Genomic DNA, 24,580 nt, shown 5'->3' with positions numbered 1-24,580 from the left:
AAACATTTTTGTACTTCTTACGTTCACAGCGCCAGATTTACTCCTGATAACCAATTCTTTTTAGCATAAATGCTAAACGCAGCAGAATATCTACCAAGTTTCGCTGCCATGATAATTACAGTCCACAGAGGACCTCTGTGAATAGCTGCGCTTTAATTATAACGACCCATTACACAAGTTTTAAGACATTCATTAAAAGCTCTTGTGAGTTAAAATATACGGTATTTAGTTACTCTTTGCTACACATGGCTGTTTTACATATAAACGTTTCAAAGTCGCTATATATTCTGTCCGTCCAGAAAGCTCCGGGACTGATTTCATCCCTGGCGTACAAGCGACGACAGAGCAGTAACTACGGTGGAAGCTAGAATTAACAATTGTAAACAACACATGTCGATCAGACGACTCAGTTGCGAGCAGCCAACGTTAAGCGGAGGACGTGCGGCCGTGCTGCATCAACTTTGTTGTGTCGCATGCCTCAGTGTAGCAACGAACCGAACATCTTTAAATCAAGCGTTAAAGACATTATCCAGAGTGTTTTTAAGAAGAGTAAAGTTTATGCCGCTCACCTTAACTCCAGAAGAAAAGCAACAATACATTGACCCCTGCCGTGACTTGAATGAAACGGAAAACTTTAAGTGCGAACATTTTAGGTTAGGCTTTAACGTGACTGTTATTGACATTAAATGAAACAACAAGTTTACTGTTACCAATCACTGTTTATTTATCTCCACGACGCGTTTCAAAGGTTTATACCTCCATCATCACGTGGATTTACATTTGTTAGTATGAAATTTGTGTGTGTGTTCACAGCAATAGACAGTGCCACAAGTTCCTCCAAAAAATCGTAACACAACACACACACAAATGTCACACTAAGAAATGTAAATCTACCTGATGATGGAGCTATAAACCATTGAAACGCGTCGTGGAGGTAAATAAAAAGTGATTGGTAACCATAAACTTGTTGTTTCATTTAATGAAATGGAAAACGCGGAGAAGTATTTTCTGGAAAAAATCATCAGGGGAGAGGAAGCACTGGTGCCATCAATACGAAACCTACCACAACATGACAAAATGTAGAAGTGCTTCTGAACTGAACAACGTCTCAAAGGAGTTTTCCGGCTGGTTCAAGCGGTTTTATAAATGTTCTTTCCGCTGTACTCAAGTGGGTTAACGGAGAAGACTATATAGAACATGTAACATCATAGATTAAGGGTCGACCTGCGACAGCAATCGCACAACTTGTGTACGGGCCGCTAGACGCCGCCACGAGCGCTAAGAGTGCATTGCGGTCGCAGGCACAAGTGTTGCTTACTGGCCGCGAGTTGCCGCCACGAGCGCAACCGTATATAAGTGCCGACGGAGTTCGGCCAGCTCTCATTTTGTTGGCATCTCATTTTTGCCTAATCTCTTATTTGCTTAGTTGCTTAGCTCTTTTTTACTCCCAGTTGAGAAGTGCTCATTTTGGCATTTCACTTCTGTATATTTCTCATTTTGCTAATAACATGCTCCTTAGCTTTTTACAGTTGAATTGATTAACATAGTCTCATGTATTGTTTGTTCATTTCAGCCTGTTCATATTTTCATGTTCTTTAAATACTGTAATAATTATTGGAACCATTTCTTCCCTTAAACTTGTGTAAAGTATTCTCGATGTAGGATTTGTTCTGTGACACATGTGGAAGGTTTTGAATATAAATTATATACGAAACGGTGCTTTAAAAGGAATTTATTTTTTCAGTTTGTACTACATCAGACGACAATTTTGTGATTTGAGGGAGAAATTTGAGGGGCGAACCCATGGAAATAGTCTTAAGTGATCCCCTTTAAAAATAATAATTTGTGTGACACTGAAAGACGTGACACTGTAGGCACCGAAAATTTATATATATAAAACTATACGTCACAAACACCTGAAGCGCTAAAACAACCTTCCTTACTTTTCTCTATTTCTAACTAATTCAGTCCGGGTACTTTTTGCACTGACTGGGTACTTCCTGTTATTCTTGTTAGTCTTATTCTAAAAATCAAAGACTTTTGGTAGATCCGACATTGGCAAGCTCACGACCTCCTTATCTACTGCGGATCTATTGAGCTCTGCTTCTTCCGAGGCATTTAATGTCGGTAATGCAGTTAATGGGTTCAAAGGTTGTGGATTCTAACCTTTTGATCCCGCGAGTTTCACTTGTACAGTTTTACTGAGGCGAAAACCACAGATCGTATTCTTCTTACAGACCGTGCCGAAACTGGAAAAGCTGCAGTTCATGTTGCAACATCCAAAGGTATGTTCGCAGAATCTCCTGATAAGGGTCAGGTAAGGCTAAACAAAGGACGAATGCCTACAACAAATGATTCTCTCATTAAACCAAAATTTCACCGAAGTATTTTTTTATTTTAACCATTGCGTACAGAAAAAAAAAAAACAAGTGATAGAATGAGCAGTACAGTCACATGGCGGAAATTACAAGTGTTTTAACAAGCCCACTAATGAAAAAGCTGTTAGATATTGTAAAGCACACAACATAGAACGAGAACATTTAAAAAAAAAGATAGAAACACTTCCGAGGAAAGTGTAATGTCCTGCATGTGATGAAACATACGTTGCCCTCCATTAGAAGACTAGGTAGTGTGTTCCATACGCCACAGAACGTGATCCGGGGAGGTATGTTCATGTGTAATTTTTTTAAATGAGAAGCTCTTACGTTAATATATATTAATTTCCAAAACAATAATCATTTCATTATATTCGACTCAATAAGAAATACACGGCAATGTTTACTTAATTAACACGCTGTCTTATATTTTTTGAACAAAAATGCATTCAACTATGTCATTATTGTCATGCTGCCCCATGATCAATGTGCAATTGTTTTAACTATCTCAACTATGAAAAACACATTACTTACTGACTTACTCTTTGGCGCTACAGCCAGTGTATGACCTTGGCCTCCTGGACAATTCCTGCACACTTTTCTCTGCTGGCTGCTCATCTTCTAACTCGCATTCTTCTCAAGTCCTCTCCACGTTGTCTAGCCATCTGGCCCTTAATCTGCCCCTTATACGGCGTCCACCTGGTTTTCCCTTGAAAACATTCTTGATTGTGCTCCTCTCCACCATTCTTTCCACACGTTCCAACCAGCGTAGTCTATTACTCTTTATTTCTGTCACGTATTTATTTCTGTCACGATATCTGGTTTGTTGTACAACTCTCTGATCTCATTATTTCAATTTCGCCAAAACCCCCTATCATTCACTGGCCCGAATATTTTCCTAAATACCTTCCTTTTTCATCTCTGCAGCAACTTCTCAGCGTTATGCGACATTGTCCAAGTCTCCGAACCATACATCACCACAGGTCTCACTACTGTACGATACGCTGCCGGCTTCAGATTCCTACTATAGTTTCTTGCTTTAAATACTTTAATCAGAGCAAAGTATCTCCTGTTACCAGCATTAATGCTTGCATGTATTTCTTCTTTCACATAACTGTTCTCAGTTATCAGTGACCCAAGATATTTAAAGCCCTCACAGCGTTCAAATTCTTTCTCGTTCAAAGTCACGTTTATTTCTCCTTCACTATACCTTTACCTAGATGTTAACATATACTTGGTCTTTGATTAATTGTCAGTCTAATCTCTGCTCCAGATCTTTCTAATCTTTCAAGCTTTTCTTCCAGGCCCTGTTTCCTCCTGGATAACATATCAATATCATCTACATATGCAAGATCGTGCAGGGTTGCCACTTTGTGTCTTTCGCATTACCCTCTCCAAGACGACATTGAAAAGAATAGTGGAGAGCATATCACCCTGTTGCAATCCTCGGTTAACTTCAAATGCCTTTGACAAAGTTCCCGCAACCTTTCCTTTAGGTACTGTTCTTCTCAAAGTCATTTGAACCAATCTCATTAGTTCGTTGGGTATCCTGCCTCTTGAACTGCCTTCCAGAGTTGATCTGTTTCGATACTATCATAAGCTTGTTTGAAATCAATGAATAGTTTGTGGACATCGATGTTTTACTCGTAACATTTTTCAACGGTGTGTCTGATAGTAAAAATCTGATCTGTAGTGGATCTCTGAGTTCTGAAACCACATTGATAGTCTCCTAGATACTCTTCTGCATATTTTCTGAGTCACCCCTCCATGATTTATCCTATTACTTTATGTACTATACAGTGCCGTGCAATTCCTCTATAATTCGCACAGTCGGCTTTGTCATGTTTCTTATGTGTAGGGCACAATATTGCTGTATTTCACTGTTCCGGCATATTTTCTTTCCACCAATTTCCTCTATGATCTCATGCAAAAAACGTTATTAGTTATTCTCCACTATATTTGGTCATTTCTGCTGCTATATTGTCTTCTCCCGGCTATTTATTGTTTTTATGAGTCTTGATACTAGCTTTCAGTTCTTCCAGTGAACGTTCCTCGACAGATTCCTGGTACTCTTCTTCTCCGATATTTCCTGTTCCACTTCTTCATGGAGATACAATGAAAAAGAAGTTGCTTGACTACGAAGCCTAAATCAGGGAAGAAGAACGTTTATAGCAAGAAAAAAGCCGAAAGAACGTAACGTTGCGCAGTTGAATTAGTTTTTAAAATTAGCAATATAACTGTAATTATCTTAAAGTAAAAATTAATACAACTAGCTATCATACGGTAAGGAATTTACGAAAAATAGTTGAGCGTTAACATCGTCAGCATGCCCCTGTCTCCACTACTCATATTTTAAGACAACATTCACCCATATTTCCCAGTGTGTTATTGCACCTTAGATACCAGACACAATCTTTATTATGTTTCAACAGATAAATTAATTCATCAAACATTTAAGCAGGAGCTTGGTAGTAATTTTCCTTTATTTTATGTTTAATTACCGAAAGAATGTAGGGGGCAATCTGTATGATAAGTTATGGACACTCTCAAAGGTGAAACTTCTACTAGAAAGTTTTAGTGCTGCTCCAAGCACGCAGAACCCTATCTGCCGAAAGAGTATCCCTTATAAACGGAACGTCAACTTTACCATATTCTGCAATTAAAAAATTACATCGCCTGAAAGTAATCTATCATTTGCTCGGTACTTTATTATGATTTCTCACTCACAACAATATTTTTTTCTTGTTAAGCCTCGGCAATGAAAACCTGCGGTGAGACCCAAACCAAAGATTCACACGTTCGGATTCAGTAGCAGTGAACTAGCTGGCAAACGTAAGGTTTTCGGCGACGAAAACAAACGAGCGAGAGGAGGTGGCGAGCAGCTGCGTCCATCTTTGGTCGTCCGCCGAGTCAGCGGCGCCGGTCCGGCGGCTGCCGCGTCAGCAGCGGTGGCTGACGGGGTCCCCAGGATCCCGCTGACGGTCCACCACGAGCTAACTGTGGCCGCTCACGCCACCTGCCGCGGCAGCACAAGTAGCAGGTCGCTTTACGGGAGCACTTCTCTGTCGTAGATCACTTAGGGCTTATGCGGCGAAATGCTTTTCAGTCGGAAATGTGATCTTAACAGCGTGTACCACATTCCTTCCTCTGGATGACAACGGAGGCTCATTGTAACCTGCATTCGACAGGAAGCAAAAGACTGGTCGGATGAAGGTCTGGGTCAGCGATCGTCAAAGCTTTTTGCTAAAGAGCCAGTATTAACATTGAGGGACGATACCTAGGGCCGCATACGTACCAATCGTATTGTTAATTGGTAAGCTGTACAAATCGGTAAGTTGCATGCGTCCGGTAGACTAGTTGTGGTAAGGGGACGATAAGTTGGCAGCTGTCCCCCAAGTAGTGATCGTAAAAATCGGTACCATTCAGACCACTTCCTATCAGCTGTTCTCTGTTTCAGATTGTTGCACCCTCAGCGAGCCCAAAGTCGTAGGACAGCTTTCCCTAACTAAGTGTTGTGTTCTCTTTGTGAACGGATGGTTAACTGGTTAATAAAAGTAACTGTACTAATGTTTCAAAGCATTATTCAATATAAGACACTATGACACTATGACATATGAATGTCAATTTTCTTCTCTTTAATGTAATGTTCCTCGCTGCAAGTAAGTACCACATTTGAAGATGACCGTCTCTGTAACACGCATTCACAAATCCATGTTACTTCCGTCTCAAAATTCTTACCGTAGCAGATGATCGCTACGAGACGCTCGTACGCGTGAGTTATCGGTACTCGAAGACAAAACAATAAAAATTTCCCGCTGTAACACAGCAGTGGAAGCGCTACTTGACCCATATACCCCTGAGGTAACTTTACATAGCTCATGGACGATTTCATTAACATCGATTAAAATCAAGCACATCTTAAAATCGTAACTGGCTGTGTAAGTACTTTTTTGTTACTAAGCAGAAAAACTACAGTTCTTAACGTTAGCTGACGTGCTGGATTCGGCTCTTAGTTGCCAGATGCATATTGTTATAAAATACGGCTGAGGATCGCGGGCCACATGAATAGTTGGTTCGGGCCGCATGGGCCCAGCGGGCCACAGATTGACGACAATTGGTCTGGGTGATGAAACCCCCTTTGAAAACATTCAAGGTACCAGTAACTGCACGCTAACTGCTCTGAAACCGGAACTAATACACAGAAGAAAGGAAGACGATTTTAACGTACAATCGACAACGAGATCATTAGATGAGGAGCAGAAGCTAGAATTCGAGAAGGATGAGGAAAAAAATCAACCAAGCCCTTTCAAAGGACCCACTGGGACGATGTAGGAAAATCTCTGAAAATCTAGATCTGTATGTGCGGATGGGGTTTTGAACGGTCGTCCTCCCGAATACGAGTCCACTGTCCTAACCACTGCAACACCTCAATCACGTAGATTGATACGAATTAATCAAAACTAAAACGTTTACCGGAAATAACTTGTTAAGGTAGCAAAGGTGGCGTGCTTGTAGGACAGAAACACCCTTCCTTATATAGCGGGAAAGAAATGTTAGGACAATTTTAGTCACTAAGGAGCCGTGCGAAAAAGTGGAAAAGTGCATACACGATCTCAAAAGACAAAATATTAGCATGTGATGGAGCTCGAATGTGGCGCAATGATTGGCCCTTGTCAAATGTGTTTGTCACAGCGTGACGCTGACATGCTACTTGCACAGCGAAGAGCTGGTGAGATCAGTAGGTAGAGTATCTTCATGCGTAGCACGATCGTTAGGTAAAAACTGATTGAATATTCGAGATTAATGCTCAGCCGCTAGGATAGAGGTCGGGAAGCATGTCGGCAATGTTTTTTCCAAAGGAACCATTCCAATTTTGCCTTAAGCGTTTTAGGGAACCACAGAATATCTAAATCTGTGAGACTGGCTGTAAATATGAACCAAATGTCTTCGGAGTCCACCCCGTTCCGTTCCAGAGCGTATGTGCCCACGTTACATGACTAAAGCTCAAGATGACATCCATTTTGTTCACATGGCTGCAACCTTATATAATAGATACGTTGAAAGCATGGATGCCCCAAGGACTGCTGTTCTAAGCGTTGACATCAAATTCACGTGTTGGTTTCCTGTCGTCATGCCATATGTGAAGTGCAGAAATCGGAAATTAAGTTTAACAACTGAGCCCGTGCAGGTAACATAATTTCCGCAAAATTCCCAACATAAATGTGTCTTTTAGACAAAAGCGTAACCCAGTTTGAAACATATTTACAATTATCTTTGTATAAAAATTTTACAAGGACCGTAATTAACATTTCTTCATTCTTACACTGTGTATCATCTGGCTTCCACAAGCCTGGAATATAGTTACTTTTGTAAGGAAGTATTGCCTTTTTACACGATTCCTCAAAAATATGTGTAAAATACTTTTTATACTGTATCAGAAATGATATCCGACGCTACCCATCACACTCAATTTTTGCGCAAAACAAGTGACTATATTTCCTTAAATCTAGTACGCATGTTGAGACAACAATAACACAAGATGCAGAATATATTGGAAAACGTTGACACCTAAGATCATTCTTCAAGCCAATGAAGTGAATCAGGTAATATTAACATTTCAAAATACCACTCATTCGTAAAGTTTGGTTCTGAGGACCATCGTAAATATTAATGATCGTATAACGCACGGAAATATTTGTGCTACGATTTTGCATCCGGATCCCTTTCGTAATAGAGCGTTTTGTCAGAATTTATACAGATTGAATACAACTTCACCTAAATTCAGTGTCAAATGTAATTAACGACACGTCTAAGTGATTAAAACTTGTATATAATAATGTTCTTCCAGTCATATCGATAAATGTGCAAATAAGACGTTGCTTGCATATTTCTCTACAATGGTATTTTCTTTAAGTGCTAAATGCGAAAATAAAATTAAAAATTACACTCCTGGAAATTGAAATAAGAACACCGTGAATTCATTGTCCCAGGAAGGGGAAACTTTATTGACACATTCCTGGGGTCAGATACATCACATGATCACACTGACAGAACCACAGGCACATAGACACAGGCAACAGAGCATGCACAATGTCGGCACTAGTACAGTGTATATCCACCTTTCGCAGCAATGCAGGCTGCTATTCTCCCATGGAGACGATCGTAGAGATGCTGGATGTAGTCCTGTGGAACGGCTTGCCATGCCATTTCCACCTGGCGCCTCAGTTGGACCAGCGTTCGTGCTGGACGTGCAGACCGCGTGAGACGACGCTTCATCCAGTCCCAAACATGCTCAATGGGGGACAGATCCGGAGATCTTGCTGGCCAGGGTAGTTGACTTACACCTTCTAGAGCACGTTGGGTGGCACGGGATACATGCGGACGTGCATTGTCCTGTTGGAACAGCAAGTTCCCTTGCCGGTCTAGGAATGGTAGAACGATGGGTTCGATGACGGTTTGGATGTACCGTGCACTATTCAGTGTCCCCTCGACGATCACCAGTGGTGTACGACCAGTGTAGGAGATCGCTCCCCACACCATGATGCCGGGTGTTGGCCCTGGGTGCCTCGGTCGTATGCAGTCCTAATTGTGCCGCTCACCTGCACGGCGCCAAACACGCATACGACCATCATTGGCACCAAGGCAGAAGCGACTCTCCATTCGTCTCTCCATTCACGCCTGTCGCGACACCACTGGAGGCGGGCTGCACGATGTTGGGGCGTGAGCGGAAGACGGCCTAACGGTATGCGGGACCGTAGCCCAGCTCCATGGAGACGGTTGCGAATGGTCCTCGCCGATACCCCAGGAGCAACAGTGTCCCTAAATTGCTTGTACAGCCCTCTCGCAGTGTCCGGAGCAAGTATGGTGGGTCTGACACACCGGTGTCAATGTGTTCTTTTTTCCATTTCCAGGAGTGTAGTTTCACATTACTCAGGCTTTACTTTTCTTCTGACACCAAAGACCTCACTGTTATTCAGGTAATAAATATTGGCTGCGTAGTTGCTTATGATGAACGAAACAAAATTCTTCCAGTCAAGGAGGGAGTCCGAACATTCCTTTGTACTTCAGTAGTGAGCAAAAGCTTTACCAGTATTACTGATTACGTAAAGTGAATGTAAAAATTTCGTATTAAGGTTGGAAAGAAGAAAATACCAGTTAATTAATATTTCACAAAATCCACGTACTTTTAAAAGACAGATAGATTGTAACATGGTCAATTTTCTGTATGATTGCCTACTAACATATTTCAGAGGATGATATGCAAGCTCCGTTGATCTAGTAGTCGCTCAGTTACACTGCTCTATAATTGTGGATATGGATTAGCATGCCAGGGGCTGTTTTCATTTCACTTTTGGTTTCTTTACCTTTGCTCTGTAGCATTGCGGAAGTTTACAAGAGTTGAAAGTTGACAAGCTGGCTGTTCGGAATAAAAATCCTTTTAAGAGGAGTTGGCCGTTACAAAAATATTGAGCCCTAGCTCGGATCCCTGACTGGAATTCGCAGCAATTCTCAACCGCTCCTGCCGCGCCCATCCCCGAAGGTGCGACGCGAGACACCCCTTTTTCTGTCGAAACGAACATCGAATTCTTAGCAGAAGGCATTTATCAAGATACGATGTTTATAGTCAGGTGTGGCTTCCCAGAGACCATGTGAATTTTCGTTACGACGCCTCAGAATAAAGTTAAGTTTAAACTTTGGGAATCCAGCTTTCTGATTGGATCATATTGTCACTTGCCCGAGAGCGTGCGCTTTCTCGCTGTGTATATGTGCAGAGCAGTGGATAGGCCCTTTAAAAACTGTGTCATGTAGTGTGAGAGATTTTCTGCCTTTCTCCGCACCTAAGAACACTATTGGTTCGACAAAGCAAAAATCCATAAGCGTAGGATATTGTTGAAATCTTCACTTAGTTTTACTGCTCGGCGCTTGCATTTTGTAACCACTGGCCGGTGAGTTCTTACTCTGGCGGAAAACACCAGGGTTACAGAGCAACCAAAAGGGGTAGACTTCGGTCCATGTTTTTGCAGGGTAAAGACTTCAGGTTAGCACAGGAGAGATGACTGGTAAGAGAAGCCTTCCTGCCACTGGTATGTCTATATTTGAGCGTTACGTACAAAGAGACAATTGCATCTCAAACTGCTATTGCTACAACCACCGTCCAATTTATTCGTACTCTGCGCGCCTGGTAAGTTGCACGTGCGGACACCATTTAGAAGCGAAGTTAACTCGCTTCCTTCAGGAGCCGAGTACACGATTTTAAAGTCACGCACCCAGCTCGTTGCCTTCAGCGCGTTTTGGCAATATTTTGGTGTTTTCTCCTATCTTTCCGTGGTCTTTCTTCATTTAAGTAACAACTTAAGCAGTCCCTGTGTGTCCACGAATTATTAACGTAACTACATTTCATCTTTCACGTCCAGCCGTACCAAGGCTACAATTTAGAGTTATAATCCCTTGTCTGTTTGTCAATATATCACTGGGAGATTTTAATGTTTAAAGACAATAAATATAATTGATATAGTGATTACTTGTTCCCGTTCAAAGCTAGAAGATCCTCCTCCCATTAACATAGCTACGGAATTGGTGTGGTACCCATTTGTTTTATGCTTAATTGGGCCATTCCTATTAATATTTATTTAAATAAGACGTTTCAAGTGTGTGACAGTATCCTTATTTAAATTAATATGCACGATCATTTGGAGCGCTCCGAGAACCCAAATGGGAATCCATGGAGGGAAGACGACGTTCTTTTCGAGGAACACTATTGAGAAAATTTAGAGGACCGGCTTTTGAAGCTAAATGCAGAATGATTACACTGCCGCTAACATACATTTCCGGTAGGAACCACGAACATAAGATACGACTCACATAGGCATATTGATAGTCTTTTTCCCTTGCTATATTTGCGAGTGGATCTGGAATGGAAATGACTGGTAGAGGTACAGAGTACCCTCTGCCATGCACTGTACCGCATCTTGCAGAGTACGCACGTAGATGTACATGAATGTGTCACGCTGAGATGCTGAGACTTATCGAAAGTATCGAATTCAGGTAAGGAAGTACTATTGGAACGAGAAAAACTGTATAGTAAAAAATTAGTGTATGAACATGCCACAAGCGATGTATCAGTAATAACAATGGGAAACTTATATATGGTTCCAAAAATCTTATATCCTTAGTTTAGCATTCCACTTCCTGTACTTTTCTGATGTATTATTTGTAAGGAACACAACCGACCTTTGAGAGCGGGACAGATGCGCTTCCAGATGGTGAGACAGCCGCATCGATGGAACTGCCCCAGAGCCAGCTCCATGTAGAAGAGGGGCAGGCCGCCGAAGACCAGCATGATGCAGTAAGGGATCAGGAAGGCGCCTGAAACGCAAGAGAACACAAGGGCGTCACAAATCAGCTGTAGCTGCGACGGTTGGGGCACCGTAACAGGTGGGCGCCTGCGACTTATGCAACCGTGCGAAACAACAAGGCGACCTAACCTACGGTGCCCCAAATGTACGCTGCCGCGTGCGACATCCTATCAGCGTTAGGCATCTGGAACACATACAGCGCTGCACAACTCCGTGGCGTGGATAATCGCCCGATATAAACACAGTCAACGTCAGTGTAACTGTCCAACTACTTGGCTACTGCGTCTCTGAGCTTAGAAAAATGCTCATCCCACTTACAGTATTCTTTTTCATTTCAGTACCTTACAGACGTAAATCTTCGACAACAAATCAGTAGATAACATCGTCAGCATTTTTGTCGTTGTGTAGGATGTACTCCATACATTATAGAGTCATCTAGTGGTAGGGTATCACATGTTACAGAATTGGCTTAACATTTCTTTTTACCAAGATAAGAACTATTTCATTTACAAAAATTCTTATTTGATAATCTTATCATTTCTTATCGTGAACAATACACTTTAGAGTAACTGCTATTTCACAGCTTCCATCAGGCTTCTTATTTGGCCTCAGAACATAAAACCTGTAATCGAATATTACCTAAAGTTTATTCTTCATTTAAAAATTTAAAAATTATGAGACTTTTTAAAATCTGAATTTGATTAAAACTGGGTTCTGATACCTTGCTCGTGTATATGAGCAAAGATAACAAAGATAGTAAAAATAATACCGAACCACATAATTGAAATACATGACAGTGGTAGAAAACTTTTCATTACAAACGGTGGTGGACTAATTAGATTTTACGCTGCATTGCTCCTTTTTAGATATTGCTCAGAACTATGCAGAAACTAATGTGTGTCTAGAGTACGTAATGAACGATTATGATATAAGACGTGTGACGTAGTTTAGAAAATTTCTGTCATCTTCCTCATGCGTTTTCACTGCTCTGTTTATTTATTTTCTTCCTTATTGTTCATTGCATTATCACTCAGTTGTTTTTTCGAGTGCATGTTTGAATTCAGTAACATTGTTCCTAGAGCTAGAGCGAGAGTGCAGTATTTCCGTGTGATTACTGTTCTGTGGCACACGTATTTCCATTCAGGCTACTACTAACATGTTTTTCTATACAATTTAGTACCTGATAGTGAAAGCTGTGACAGGCAGTAGCATGAAATATACATGGTCAAGATAGTGGTGGGAATGCGTCGCTGCAAATCACAACTGAAATGCGAATTATGTCTTTAGAACTGTTACTAATATCAGGTATTTACATAATCATCAACATGAATTTTTTGCAGATGTTATAATAAATTTTAATAGGCAAGCAGCAACAGAGGCAGAGGAAATTATAATTGACATGTTTAGAAGCATTATTCGTTGGATTTCTGCGAATGGTCTCTGTCTTAATTTTGTAAAAAACTAACGTACTCAGTTCTGCACATCAAAGGGTACAAAAGCAGAGATAAATTTAAATTATGAGTATGGCTTGGTAACCAAGGCAGATTTTTGAAACTTCTTGAATATGACTAAATATTAAGTGGGGCACAATACATTTCAGAGAATCTTATACACCGCTGTTGAGACACTTTTGCAATGCATGTTACCGAAATCATGGAAACATGTGAATCGGTAACATACTATGCTTAATTTGATTCCACTAATGTCATATGGGATTGTGTTCTGGGCTAATGTATGTTTAAGGGGAAAAAAATCTTAATTGCACAAAAGCATGCCATAAAATATGTGGTGCTGATCATAAAGAAGGAAACTGATTAAAAAATTAAGTACTGTAAGTACAGCGTCGCAATGCATATTCGTTCTCATGACATTTATTGTAAACGGTACGTTGGCAATCAGAAGGAATAATGGCGTCTATAAGTGTCACGAGGGATGTTCAAAAGAAATGGTACGAAACAACACTGTGGGTATAATTGAAGTATTTATTCAAAAGTAATAACCAGAGGCGTGAGCACAACTACCCGAATTTCACGAGCCGAAGGGTTAACTGTTCCCAGAATTCCCGTTTCTGTATCAGGATACATGCCTCCACCGTGTCCTTCAGTTCGTCGTCCGAGTTGATGTGCTTTACTTTGTTAAAGCGCTTTTCTTTGAGGTGTTGTTTCAGCAGACCAAATAGATAGGAGACACAGGACGACATGTCCGGAATACAGGGCGGGTGCTCAACCTGCTCGCACTTGCATTTGACCATTACACTTTTTGTGACCTTGGAGACGTGTGGACGCGCGTTATCGTGGAACGGAATCACTCCCTCGGTGAGCAGCCCAAACCTTCTGCACTTGATAGACTTGCATAGGCTATGTAGTGTCACACAATACAAATCACTGTTAATGGTATTCCCGTGCTCGACGAATTCGGAACCTCGGACGTCGAAAAAGAGGGTGAGCATCACCTTGTCTGCAGAGAGCAAAGCTTTGAATCTTTTATGAGAACGTGACGACGCTTCAGTCGCTTCCCTAGATGACTCACTACGTCATCCCAAAGCGGCATGTGCAAATTTCAACCGATTTGGTTGTGACGACATTTCTTACTTTTTCATTTGAACACTCCTTATAAACAAGAACATTTTTCTTCATTACTATTGATTAAAATTGGCTTTAGCTCATAAAAGGTGAGTAACTTAGGTACAAAAATCTTTTATCATCCATTCAATGACGTTAAATTTCTGACAGGCGACAAAACTAAATTTGAAGGTAACATGAATAAGTTCCTTCTTAGTAACTTCTTCTGTTTCATAGTAGAAACATTATTCAGAAACTTGTAGCTTATTTAGGGCAAGAATCTTACATACTTACTCGAGTTATTAAAGTGAACCTTGTCCTCTGTTTTGTGAGCATAAAGTCATAGTTAAACAGTAATTAATACTCTTTAAAATTATTGGTTCCATGCCAGTACGATACATCGTACAAAGTGACCCACGGATTATGTATCTGACTAACTAAATAACTAGTTCGGTAACTAACTAACTAAATAATTAACTAAGAAGTCATCCTTCGTTGTTCGTGGAACGTATTCTGTGAGGTACGGCCGATAAGTGAATACAACTACAGGGTGTATCAAAAAGGATCATCCAGTTTTAAAAAAATCATAATAATTATGTCATATGAGATATGTGCATGAACAACGTACTGTTGAAAAGAGCAAACTCTCGGGTCTTACACGGTTCCCCCTAGGTAACAGCAGTATGCGTCCACTTCAGTTCTAGTGAAAATGGTGTCAGGACAATAGAAATCATTTTGTGTTCTACGTTTTGCGCAGTGCGGGTCGGTAATAACTTTCCAGCGTGACTTCCGTACTATGTATTGTGTGGAAGCTCCTACAGCACAGAGCATTAGACGATGTGAAGATAATTCCGAGAAACAGGTTGTCTGTGTAAAGGCAAATCACCGGGCCGTCCACGAGTGTCTGACACAGAAGTCGAACGCATCCGCCATAGTCTCACAAGGAGTCCGCAGAAATCCGTTCGCCGTGCAGCTCGACAGCTCATCATTCCCCCGATGTCCTTCTGGCGTGTGTTGCGTCGACGTTTACATATGAAACCATACGAAATTCAGTTACTGCCAGCTTTCCGTGAAGGTGGCAAACAACAACGTGTGCAGTCCTGTAATTTCGTTGTTGGTAAGATGGAGGATGACAGTTTTCTTCCACGCTTAGTCTTTAGTGACGAGGCTACATTCAATTTAAGAGGAAGGTGAACCGTCATAATGTTAGACTATGGAGAATGGAACAATCACATGAAGTTGTACAGCATGAGAGGGACTCTCCAAACTTTAATGTGTTTTGTACAGTTTCAGAGGAAAAGGTGTATGGACCATTTTTCTTTGCCGAGAACACTGTTACAGGAAGCACATATATCAATATGGTTGACAACTTTCTTTTCCCACAGTTGGAGACCGATTCGAGCGACTTCATTTACCAGTAGGATGGGGCACCGCCACATTGACATCTGGAAGTGCGGGAGCTTTTAAATCAAAGGATTACTGAACGATGGATAGGTCACACTGGACCAAATGCTTCAGACTTACATTACTGGCCTCCAAGGTCACCGGACCTGACTGTATGTGATTATTTCTTGTGGGCGTTTATAAAAGACTCTGTTTATGTACCTCCGTTACCAGCAACAATGAATAAACTGAGACATCGCATAATAGCAGCTGTCGAAGCTGTAGCTCAAGACATGCTCGCTACAGTGTGTAAATAATTTGAATAATACACGGACATATGCCGTGCACCTCAAGGGGGGTGGGGCACAATGAACACCTTTGGAAAGGTATGAAAAAAATCTTTTCGAGTTTCCCGTTCATCAAAAAGCAGAATTCGTTATATATGTTTTTTAGTTTCAGAAATATTGACGTGCCAAATCGGATGATTCTTTTTGATACACCCTGTATTTCGGATCTTGTCTGTTCTGTACAGGTGCAGGGGAGATATAATCAGAGGGTGTGGACATCTGAAGGGATTTATAAATGAAATACGTGGTTAAGAAGTAACAGAATCAGGTTCTATTCAATAGAAGAATGGGCGCGACCAGGTCGGACAGTGCGGCCGTTTGCCAGTCTTGGTGGGCTCGGAGATGGCGAGACAAAGGCTTTTGGGCTACCCAAAGCAAGTGCATAGAGAGCATGTTGTCAGTAGATCGCATTCCAGGGGAGCAAGTAATTGCAGTTGAAGCGACGGTCCTATTTACTGGGCATTAGGCCGGAATTAGTTATGCTTGAAATTACAAAAAAGTATTAACATGCAAAACCAGAAATAAATATCAGACAGCCTAGACGAACTGCACACTCCAAAGTTGATCTCTTTCTGTCTGTCTGTCTGTGGTTTCATAATCCCAATGAAATCGGAAACATTCTTTCAATTTTAGTTACTCGATTTCGTGAGCACAGAGGTGACGATTTTTGGAAACTAAACTGCTTTTACGATCTGATTGAGTAAGGAAATCCCTGTTGTAAGTGTCATAATGATATTGATTAATGCCTGGAATTTTCCTATGATTTTTATTATTAATAATTGATTTCCACTATCGTTAGACGTCTGCGCATTTTATGACGTTAACTGCAGTGACCTTAATTGCCTTTAACTCTGGGGGATACAGAGAAATCCGCTAAATATTTCAGCCTTAAGGATGCCCTCTATACCCTTACGTCTACATTGGCGTATAATCTTTGTTGTTCTAATTTTTCTAATTTTCTAAATGTTCCGCCTATATTTTGTAACAAAAAGGGCCTGGGTTCGATTCCCGCTTGGAACTGGGTGTTGTATTGTCCTTTGTTCGTATCGTCACATTAGACATTACACTATTGAGATGGTTGCATGGGTACATCCGGAAAAAAAACTGTAACCTATTCCAGTGGTCTTCAATCCAAATACTGGTTTTATGCAGCTGTCCTGCTCTCCACACTACTCTGTCCTGGGCAAGCCTCTTCATCTCCGAATAACTACTGCAAACTACTACATAGTTTTAATTCTGCTTACTGTACTCATCTCTTTGTCTCCCTCTATGATTTTTATCTCACACACTTCGAACCAGTATTACGTGATGATCCCTTGATGTCTCAGAAATAGTCCTGTCAACTGATCCCATTTTTTGTTAAGTTACGCAGAAAATTTTTTTTCTCCCGAATTCATTTCAGTACCACCTCATTGTTTACATGACCCACCCAACTAATCTCCAGGATTATCCTGCAACACCACATTTTAAAGTCTTCCATTACCTTCTTGTCTGAACTGTTTATCGACCACTTTTCACTTCCATACGAGACTACTCTTTCTACTTTGGTGATCATTAGTTATTTTACTGCCCAAGTAGCAAAACTCATCTACTACTTTCGCTGTTTCATTTCTTACTCTAATTCCATCAATATCCTTGATTTAATTCTAGTACATTCCATTACTCTTGTTTTTCTTTTATTGGCGTTAATTTTATATCGTGCTTTCAAGACACTGTCCATTCCGTTCAGTTGCACTTTCAAGTCCTTTGTTGTCTCTGACAGAATTATAATGTCACTGACAAACCGTAAAGTTTTTATTTCTTCTCCCTGGAATTTAATTCAATTTCCAAATTTCTCCTTCCTTTCGTTCATAGCTTCCTTAACGTATTGAATAAAACTGGGGATAACCTACTACCATGTCTCATTTTCTTCTCAGCCATTGCTTTCCTTTCATACACTAAGGCTCTTAAACTGGCTTTTGTTTTTGTTCAAATTACAAAAATAATCTATTTTTCGGTGTATTTTACCCCTATACGTTCATAATTTCAAAGAGTGTATTCCGTCGACATTGAGAAAAGCTTTCTCTAAATCTGCAAATGCTATAAGTGTACGTTTGCCTTTTCTTAACTTATTCTCTGTAATAAAACGTTTGGTCAGTACTGCCTCGCGTGTTTCTAAATATCTCCGTGGCCCAAACTAATCTCCACTGAGGTCGGCTTCTACTAATTTTCCCATTGTTCAAATTGTTCAAATGGCTCTGAGCACTATGGGTCTTAGCATCTGAGGTCATCAGTCCCCTAGACTTAGAACTACTTAAACCTAACTAACCTAAGGACATCACGAACATCCATGCCCGAGGCAGGATTCGAACCTGCGACCGTGGCAGCAGCGCGGTTCCGGACTGAAGTGCCTAGAACCGCTCGGCCACGTAGTATGTTGCAACCATGACTTGTTAAACTGATAGTAATTTAATGGCTGGCTCTCCCAAGGACATCAGTAGTTCTGAGGGAGTGTCGTCTACCCCAGGAGCATTGTTTCGACTTAGGACTGCTCTGCCTGGTTCTTCTCTCAGTATCACATCTCGTATCTCATCTTCACCTACGCGTTCTTTTCTTTCTATAGCACCATAGTGTAGTTATTTCGGTCGTCAATTTTATTCGTGAAGATCGTCTGCGTGTTTGAACAGTGTCCGGCAGACAGGAATTTATGGTCTTGCCCCTGAAGAAGACAGCGAAAGAAACAGTGGCGCTTGGTGACAAAGCAGTGTTCGCTGAAGGGAGGCCGGACTCGGTGATGACGTTTGGACAGCCGGGTGGCGCTATCAGGAGGACAAACAAGAAAGCAATCACCGCTGCCGCAAAGTGTTTGGCGGAGGCGGTGGCGGCGGTGGCAGCTGGCGACGCGAGACACGCACTGTGTGCTGTCGGACCCCCATACGACACTACTCACTCACACTTTCCGCAAGACGTCTGCATCTTCCTTCCATCTTCTCAAGTCCACCTGCGGTGTTTAGGGTCTACCATAATTAATAGCAAACACTGGCACGGGTAACGTACAGGACATTAGAAGCACAAGACTTCCAGTAAACATGGTTTCGCAAACGAGCCGTTAGCGAGATAGATGCGAGTGTGTAGTTACGATCTACAACTAATTTCACTTTGAAATAATGTCCTTGTTTGTACAAAAATATTTGAAATGTAATCTTTTCGATAACATCCCCATCTAACTGGGCACGATTTTCACCCAAGTCCCGTGGCCGGAGAATGTGGCACCGGGATATTTTAGTGATGGTGTAAGACGACATCTAACATGTTAGTTTGGCTCAAGTCGAATAGGCCGAGCAGGGCCTCTAGTTGGCATAACATACCATCTGACATCGGTCTTCTAGTTTTTCTGCCCTGGACCTTCCAAAAAGTGAGATGTACGGCACTTCCGTAGGTAAGGTTAAATTAGTGAACAAAGCATAATCTTGTCAAGATTAGCAAGTTTCATTCCTCACTGCAGAGAAGAGTGTAAATGCGAGGATGACACGTGGAACTCCTTCTTTAACAGATTTGAGTATACAATGAACTGTATCGTGTAGTGTTCTGGAGTAGTGGCTTCTCTGTCTCTTGTCTATGTAGGTCATAAATTTGAAAACACTTGGTTACGGAATAAAGTGAAAAGTTTGCATGTCAGATACATTTGTACTAAGTAGGACAATATTTAGTTGCGAAGGGAGTGACGGCGCCAAATCACACATTCGCAATATCTAGCAAACGACTCGATTGCGGTCACGTTTACCCGACCGTTTTTAATTTTGTTTCCACATACTTTATTCTGTATCAGTTTTCGCTGTTTATTATGATACGCTTAGAACACGTCTTAAATATAGCTACGACTGTCATCACGAATCACTGTTGATGTATTTCAGGATGTAGCGCTGGTCGGCCTCTCTCTTTCTCACTCTCTCTCTCTCTCTCTCTCTCTCTCTCTCTTTCTTTCTTCTGCGCAACACGTAATCATGACGTAGCATCAAAACATGTTTAGAATGGGTTTTAATTGTGGATTTACTTCGAAGGTTTTTGATAATAGCACAGTTCACATCAAAATTGCGATTTTTAACTGATAATTGTTCGTTCCGCTCTTCTTCACGATGTTTCAAAAGTACTTTTACAAACTTTGATACCAGGTTCCTTACAGAAAAACAGAGGCAAAACTGCATGCAAAAATCTTACGTTTTCGTGTTATTAATGAAAGTTTTCAATTTAGGTGACAGGATCTCAACAACAAAGACATAATAATCGCCCGAAATATACTTCAAGCGTCTAAATACACATGCACACGTCCAACTAAGGGTTATCGCACCCTTTCACATACTCCCTGACGGTTTCGAATGCTATCGCAAGCCTCCGCGACACGTTAATGGCTAATTTTTACATTCAGGAGATCTACTGCGTAAGCCAATACCCCCAGAGACAATAATCCAAGGAACTGAGGTCGGGGAAACGTGTAGGCCATGGAACTGATCCTCCTCTACCTATACGTTTGTCATGGCAGATAATAGTCAGTGCATCTCGAACACTGAGATTTAAATGTACTGGAGCTCCATCATTCCTAAATCAATAAACCACATATTTCATCTTATTTGCAAGGATGCTTCTCCTAGTAGGTCCTGAAGGATATTCTGACTAAAGACCCTGGAGGTGGCACCTGTAAGACGTGTTGGGAGAGCTTATGAGTCACCTACAATTACAGCCCACGTATGATGCTGATGTCTAGCCTGTACTAAGGATTGTGATCGTCCCATATGTGTTGGTTGTGGAAATTTGTTATTCCATCTCTTCCAAACCTTGTCTCGCCTGTAAGAACAACTGAACAGACAAATAACGAACAGAACTGGAAGTTTGTGGAAAAAAAAAGACATAGCCAGAAGCTCTCCCGTAGTGAATGACTGGCATGCGTAAGGCCCTTCAACGTTGAAGATGATAGGGATACATGAGTTGCTCATGAAGTATCCTCCATATTGAACTTGGAGATGTACCACAGCCACTCGTCTCGTGCTGGTACAGCTTCTTTGACAGTACTTAGGAAACGTGCTCTTTCTGGTCAAGCACACGATCAACACGTGGTCTTCCTCACTCAATAGTCTGTGAAGCTGCGGAACCTCTCTCGGCAACACGACTATATACAGCATCAAAGGTTGGATGACTCAGCTCACTCCGGTCTGGAAACGGCGCCTGATCCAGCCTTGCAGCCTCGTGTCCATTACAATTAGCACGGAGGTACATAAAAGTCGTGCCTGCCTGCCTGCCATGTTTGAACGGTGCCCTTGTGGTTAACTCACTACCTGTAGTACATTTACACAGTTACACAGCTGACACGTTGCAGACAGACGAATGTCGAATGTAAATAAGTTTAACTGGCAACACAGTGCCATCGGGGTACAGTGCGTCGAAAGGATGTTTAGAAAAGTACAGTTGATGAGTTGTACCTGGGAAACAGTTGAGCGTCAGCTTTTACTAATATCACAAAAACGAAGGAGTTTCGGGTGTATAGGAATCTGAAATTTTTTATTGTTTTCATGTGATGAACATGTCCCTCAAGTTTGTAAATATATTTTTGAAACACCCTGTTCATGGATCCATCGCCCTGAAACGTCAGAGTGTACGGTAGTAACAATAAGAGCTTCAAGAAATTTTAAATAGTCATTAAAGAAAAATTTCTTCTCACACTGCCTTGTCGCAACACGTACTTTCACTGAGCCTGAGCATCTTATGAACTGCACATCCATAAGTTATGTGCCTTTACACGTATATTACGGGTTCCTTAAAGCATAGTACTAAACAGAATAGTTATCGCTCCTATCATATGCTTAGAATTAACACGTCTACAGCCCAAGAGCCGTTTTGTCTGTCTCAGTATGCTTGCAACTGTAATTATGTCGTACAAAAGCAACTCTACCCATCTAAGACGCTAATTCCTACCACGCTCATACCTACCTAACAATATTGACTTCGTAATTTTATGACGTGAAGTTACTTCCCGAATTTTATTGTGCCCGTTACTTTGACCTACTTCGTAACTTTTAACCCAGTTAGCCTCTCCCATGACTTTCTGCTGCTATAACTCGTTTCGTGTCTTCCCCGTTGACAAGTAAATTTTACTGTCAACAGAAATAGAGTGTCTTGGAAAAGACGTGGCTTTGACGTCATTGGCCAGTAACTGGCTTAAATTTCGAATCTCTGGTAGTGTTGTGGCATAAAAACACGTAAATAGGGTCAACAAAAATATTTTGATACATGGAGGACAACCACAGTTACAATTAATCTTTCGCTACTTGAGAAGGCCCCATGGCAAACAAATTATCGTAGAACTTTATCAAAACATTCGTAAGGGCACTTGGAAGAGAAATAACGAGTAAACCACTGAAAGAAACACATTTAGGTTCCAGATGAGAGGGTGACATGTGTTAATTGCGTGCCATATTTACGTTCCAGGATACATACGTTGCTCAATGTGGCGGCCATCTGCATCCCCGACACGTTGTAACTGCACCAGAGATTGCTCTACTGCTGCACGAAACATCGCAGGCGTGATGTTGGCTTTTCTCAGCTTGAACTTCCAACGTATGTTAGTGTCCCTTCAAGAAACCCCATGGTCAAAAATAGCACTCGTTCAGATCTTGTGATCTACGTGGCCAAGCAGTTCGGAAAGATCGGCCAATGATTCGGCTTTCTCCCAATGTGTTACGGAGCAACTGAGTGACCACACGAACAGCGTGAGATGGAGTTTAAACGTGCATCAAAATAGATGAGTCCAAATCACCTCTCGCCTACAGAGCAGTGTTCACACGTTGGTGAAGCAGACCACAGTAACGTGTGCCGTTCACGCTGCATGTCCTTGGCCGTTGGTGTTAGAGTTACTTCCAATGTCGTCGTTCCAGTCCCGGTGCCTAACGGGAAGTCATGACACTGTCACCACCAGCCACGCAGATACTGCAGCACCGCAGTGTGAACATCATTTCTATGAAGTTGTGTACCCATATGGTAAACAGTTTTCTGGTATGATACTGCAGTGCCTGGGTTGTTTGGGAGGCATGTCCTACATGTCCTAAAGAACACTGCATAGTTCTTCTTAACAACACAGGGACTGCAAAATCGTATTTATCCGCCGATACCAAGCCGCAACATTCAATTAAAATGTCCCCCTCCCCTCCCCCTGTACGGGAATTACATAATATGTACGAGTGTAGGCTGTGACGCATGGACGACGACACATGGAAGGTTGGGTCTGCCCGTGAGTCGTGCATGGACAATCAGAGCGGTTAAGGCGACAGGTTCAAATGGCTCTGAGCACTATGCGACTTAACTTCTGAGGTCATCAGTCGCCTAGAACTCAGAACTAATTAAACCTAACTAACGTAAGGACATCACACACATCCATGCCCGAGGCAGGATTCGAACCTGCGACCGTAGCGGTCACGCGGTTCCAGACTGAAGCGCCTTTAACCGCACGGCCACACCAGCCGGCATAAGGCGACAGGTCGCGCAAAGCGGGAAATCTGGGTTGAAGTCCTGGTTCGGCACAAATTTTCATTGTCATCGTTCCATTATACAGCTGATGGTTGTCCGTGTTCGCAACTGCGAATACATTTCATGTATGAATAGTTTTCCGTCTACAATGGCTCAAATAACGAAAGCTAAATTACAGCCACCCCATATATAAGAGATCCCAAACAACCCTTTTGAGTAAATGTCACTAAGTACTGCAATGTTAACATGGCCTTCTCGATGCCAAGGAGATGCAACGATTTTCGAGTAAGTCTGATACTGTTTCCAATAGTGAAGCTCGTTGCCATCAAAGAGACCGGTTTGAGATTACAGCACATGGTGACAATTATTTGGAAAAATTGGAAATTTGTGGTAAGGTCTTATGGGACCAGGAAAATGCGACAGTTTCGAGTAAGTCTCATATCGTTCCCAGTGCTCACAACTTTCTAGGTGTACTTTAAATAGGCTCTAGTGGCAAACTGCGATAACGGGACGCAAGTTAATTAAGATGCTACTGTCAGACTTCTCTTAGCACAGAAACACACAGATTCTCGCAGACAGATCGCAAGTTACGTGACTGAGAACGCAAGTAATTGTATAAAACATTATCATTCCTATCTTTTCCTTACAAAGTACAGATAACGTGGTCCTTAAATATCCGAGCCTCGATTCTGTGAGGACGCTGATGAGATCAAGTGCCCTAGTAGCAGTCAACCTGTTATTCTTTGAAGCTGTTATTCAGTTACAATAAAAATCGTGTTATTCAATTGAAATCTTAACCTAACATATAATTTAGGTGAACCCCTGTCACGACAAAACGCCGAGCTGTCATCAGTCCAAAAGTTGGCTGGAACACCGAATCTCTTTCACTTTTACAGTCTTAACTGGAGGTGGTACGCAGTTGCCTTCCTAGGAGCAGACTTTTGTGTGTTATACGGGGAATTACAATTTAACGTGGACTTCAAACGACAGTGAAGCTCGGGATTTTTCATATTAACAATGAGAGATATCTGTCAGATCCCTGTCATATCTTTTTGCCTTTCTAA

At 41.6% G+C, this 24,580-nt stretch overlaps 1 protein-coding gene across 1 annotated transcript in view; it reads right to left on the bottom strand.

The window, feature by feature from the left end:
* LOC124594968 (sodium-dependent serotonin transporter) overlaps nt 1-24,580 on the bottom strand; it is a 487,047-nt gene that overhangs the window by 412,569 nt on the left and 49,898 nt on the right. Inside the window, exon 3 of the mRNA XM_047133493.1 lies at nt 11,607-11,741. Within this exon, the coding sequence (XP_046989449.1) occupies nt 11,607-11,741 (135 nt within the window). The remainder of the gene's footprint in view (nt 1-11,606; nt 11,742-24,580) is intronic.

The sequence above is a fragment of the Schistocerca americana genome, chromosome 1 (genome assembly GCF_021461395.2).
Source record: "Schistocerca americana isolate TAMUIC-IGC-003095 chromosome 1, iqSchAmer2.1, whole genome shotgun sequence".
NCBI classification, from domain to species: domain Eukaryota; kingdom Metazoa; phylum Arthropoda; class Insecta; order Orthoptera; family Acrididae; genus Schistocerca; species Schistocerca americana.
This window is presented reverse-complemented; position numbering and strand designations above follow the sequence as displayed.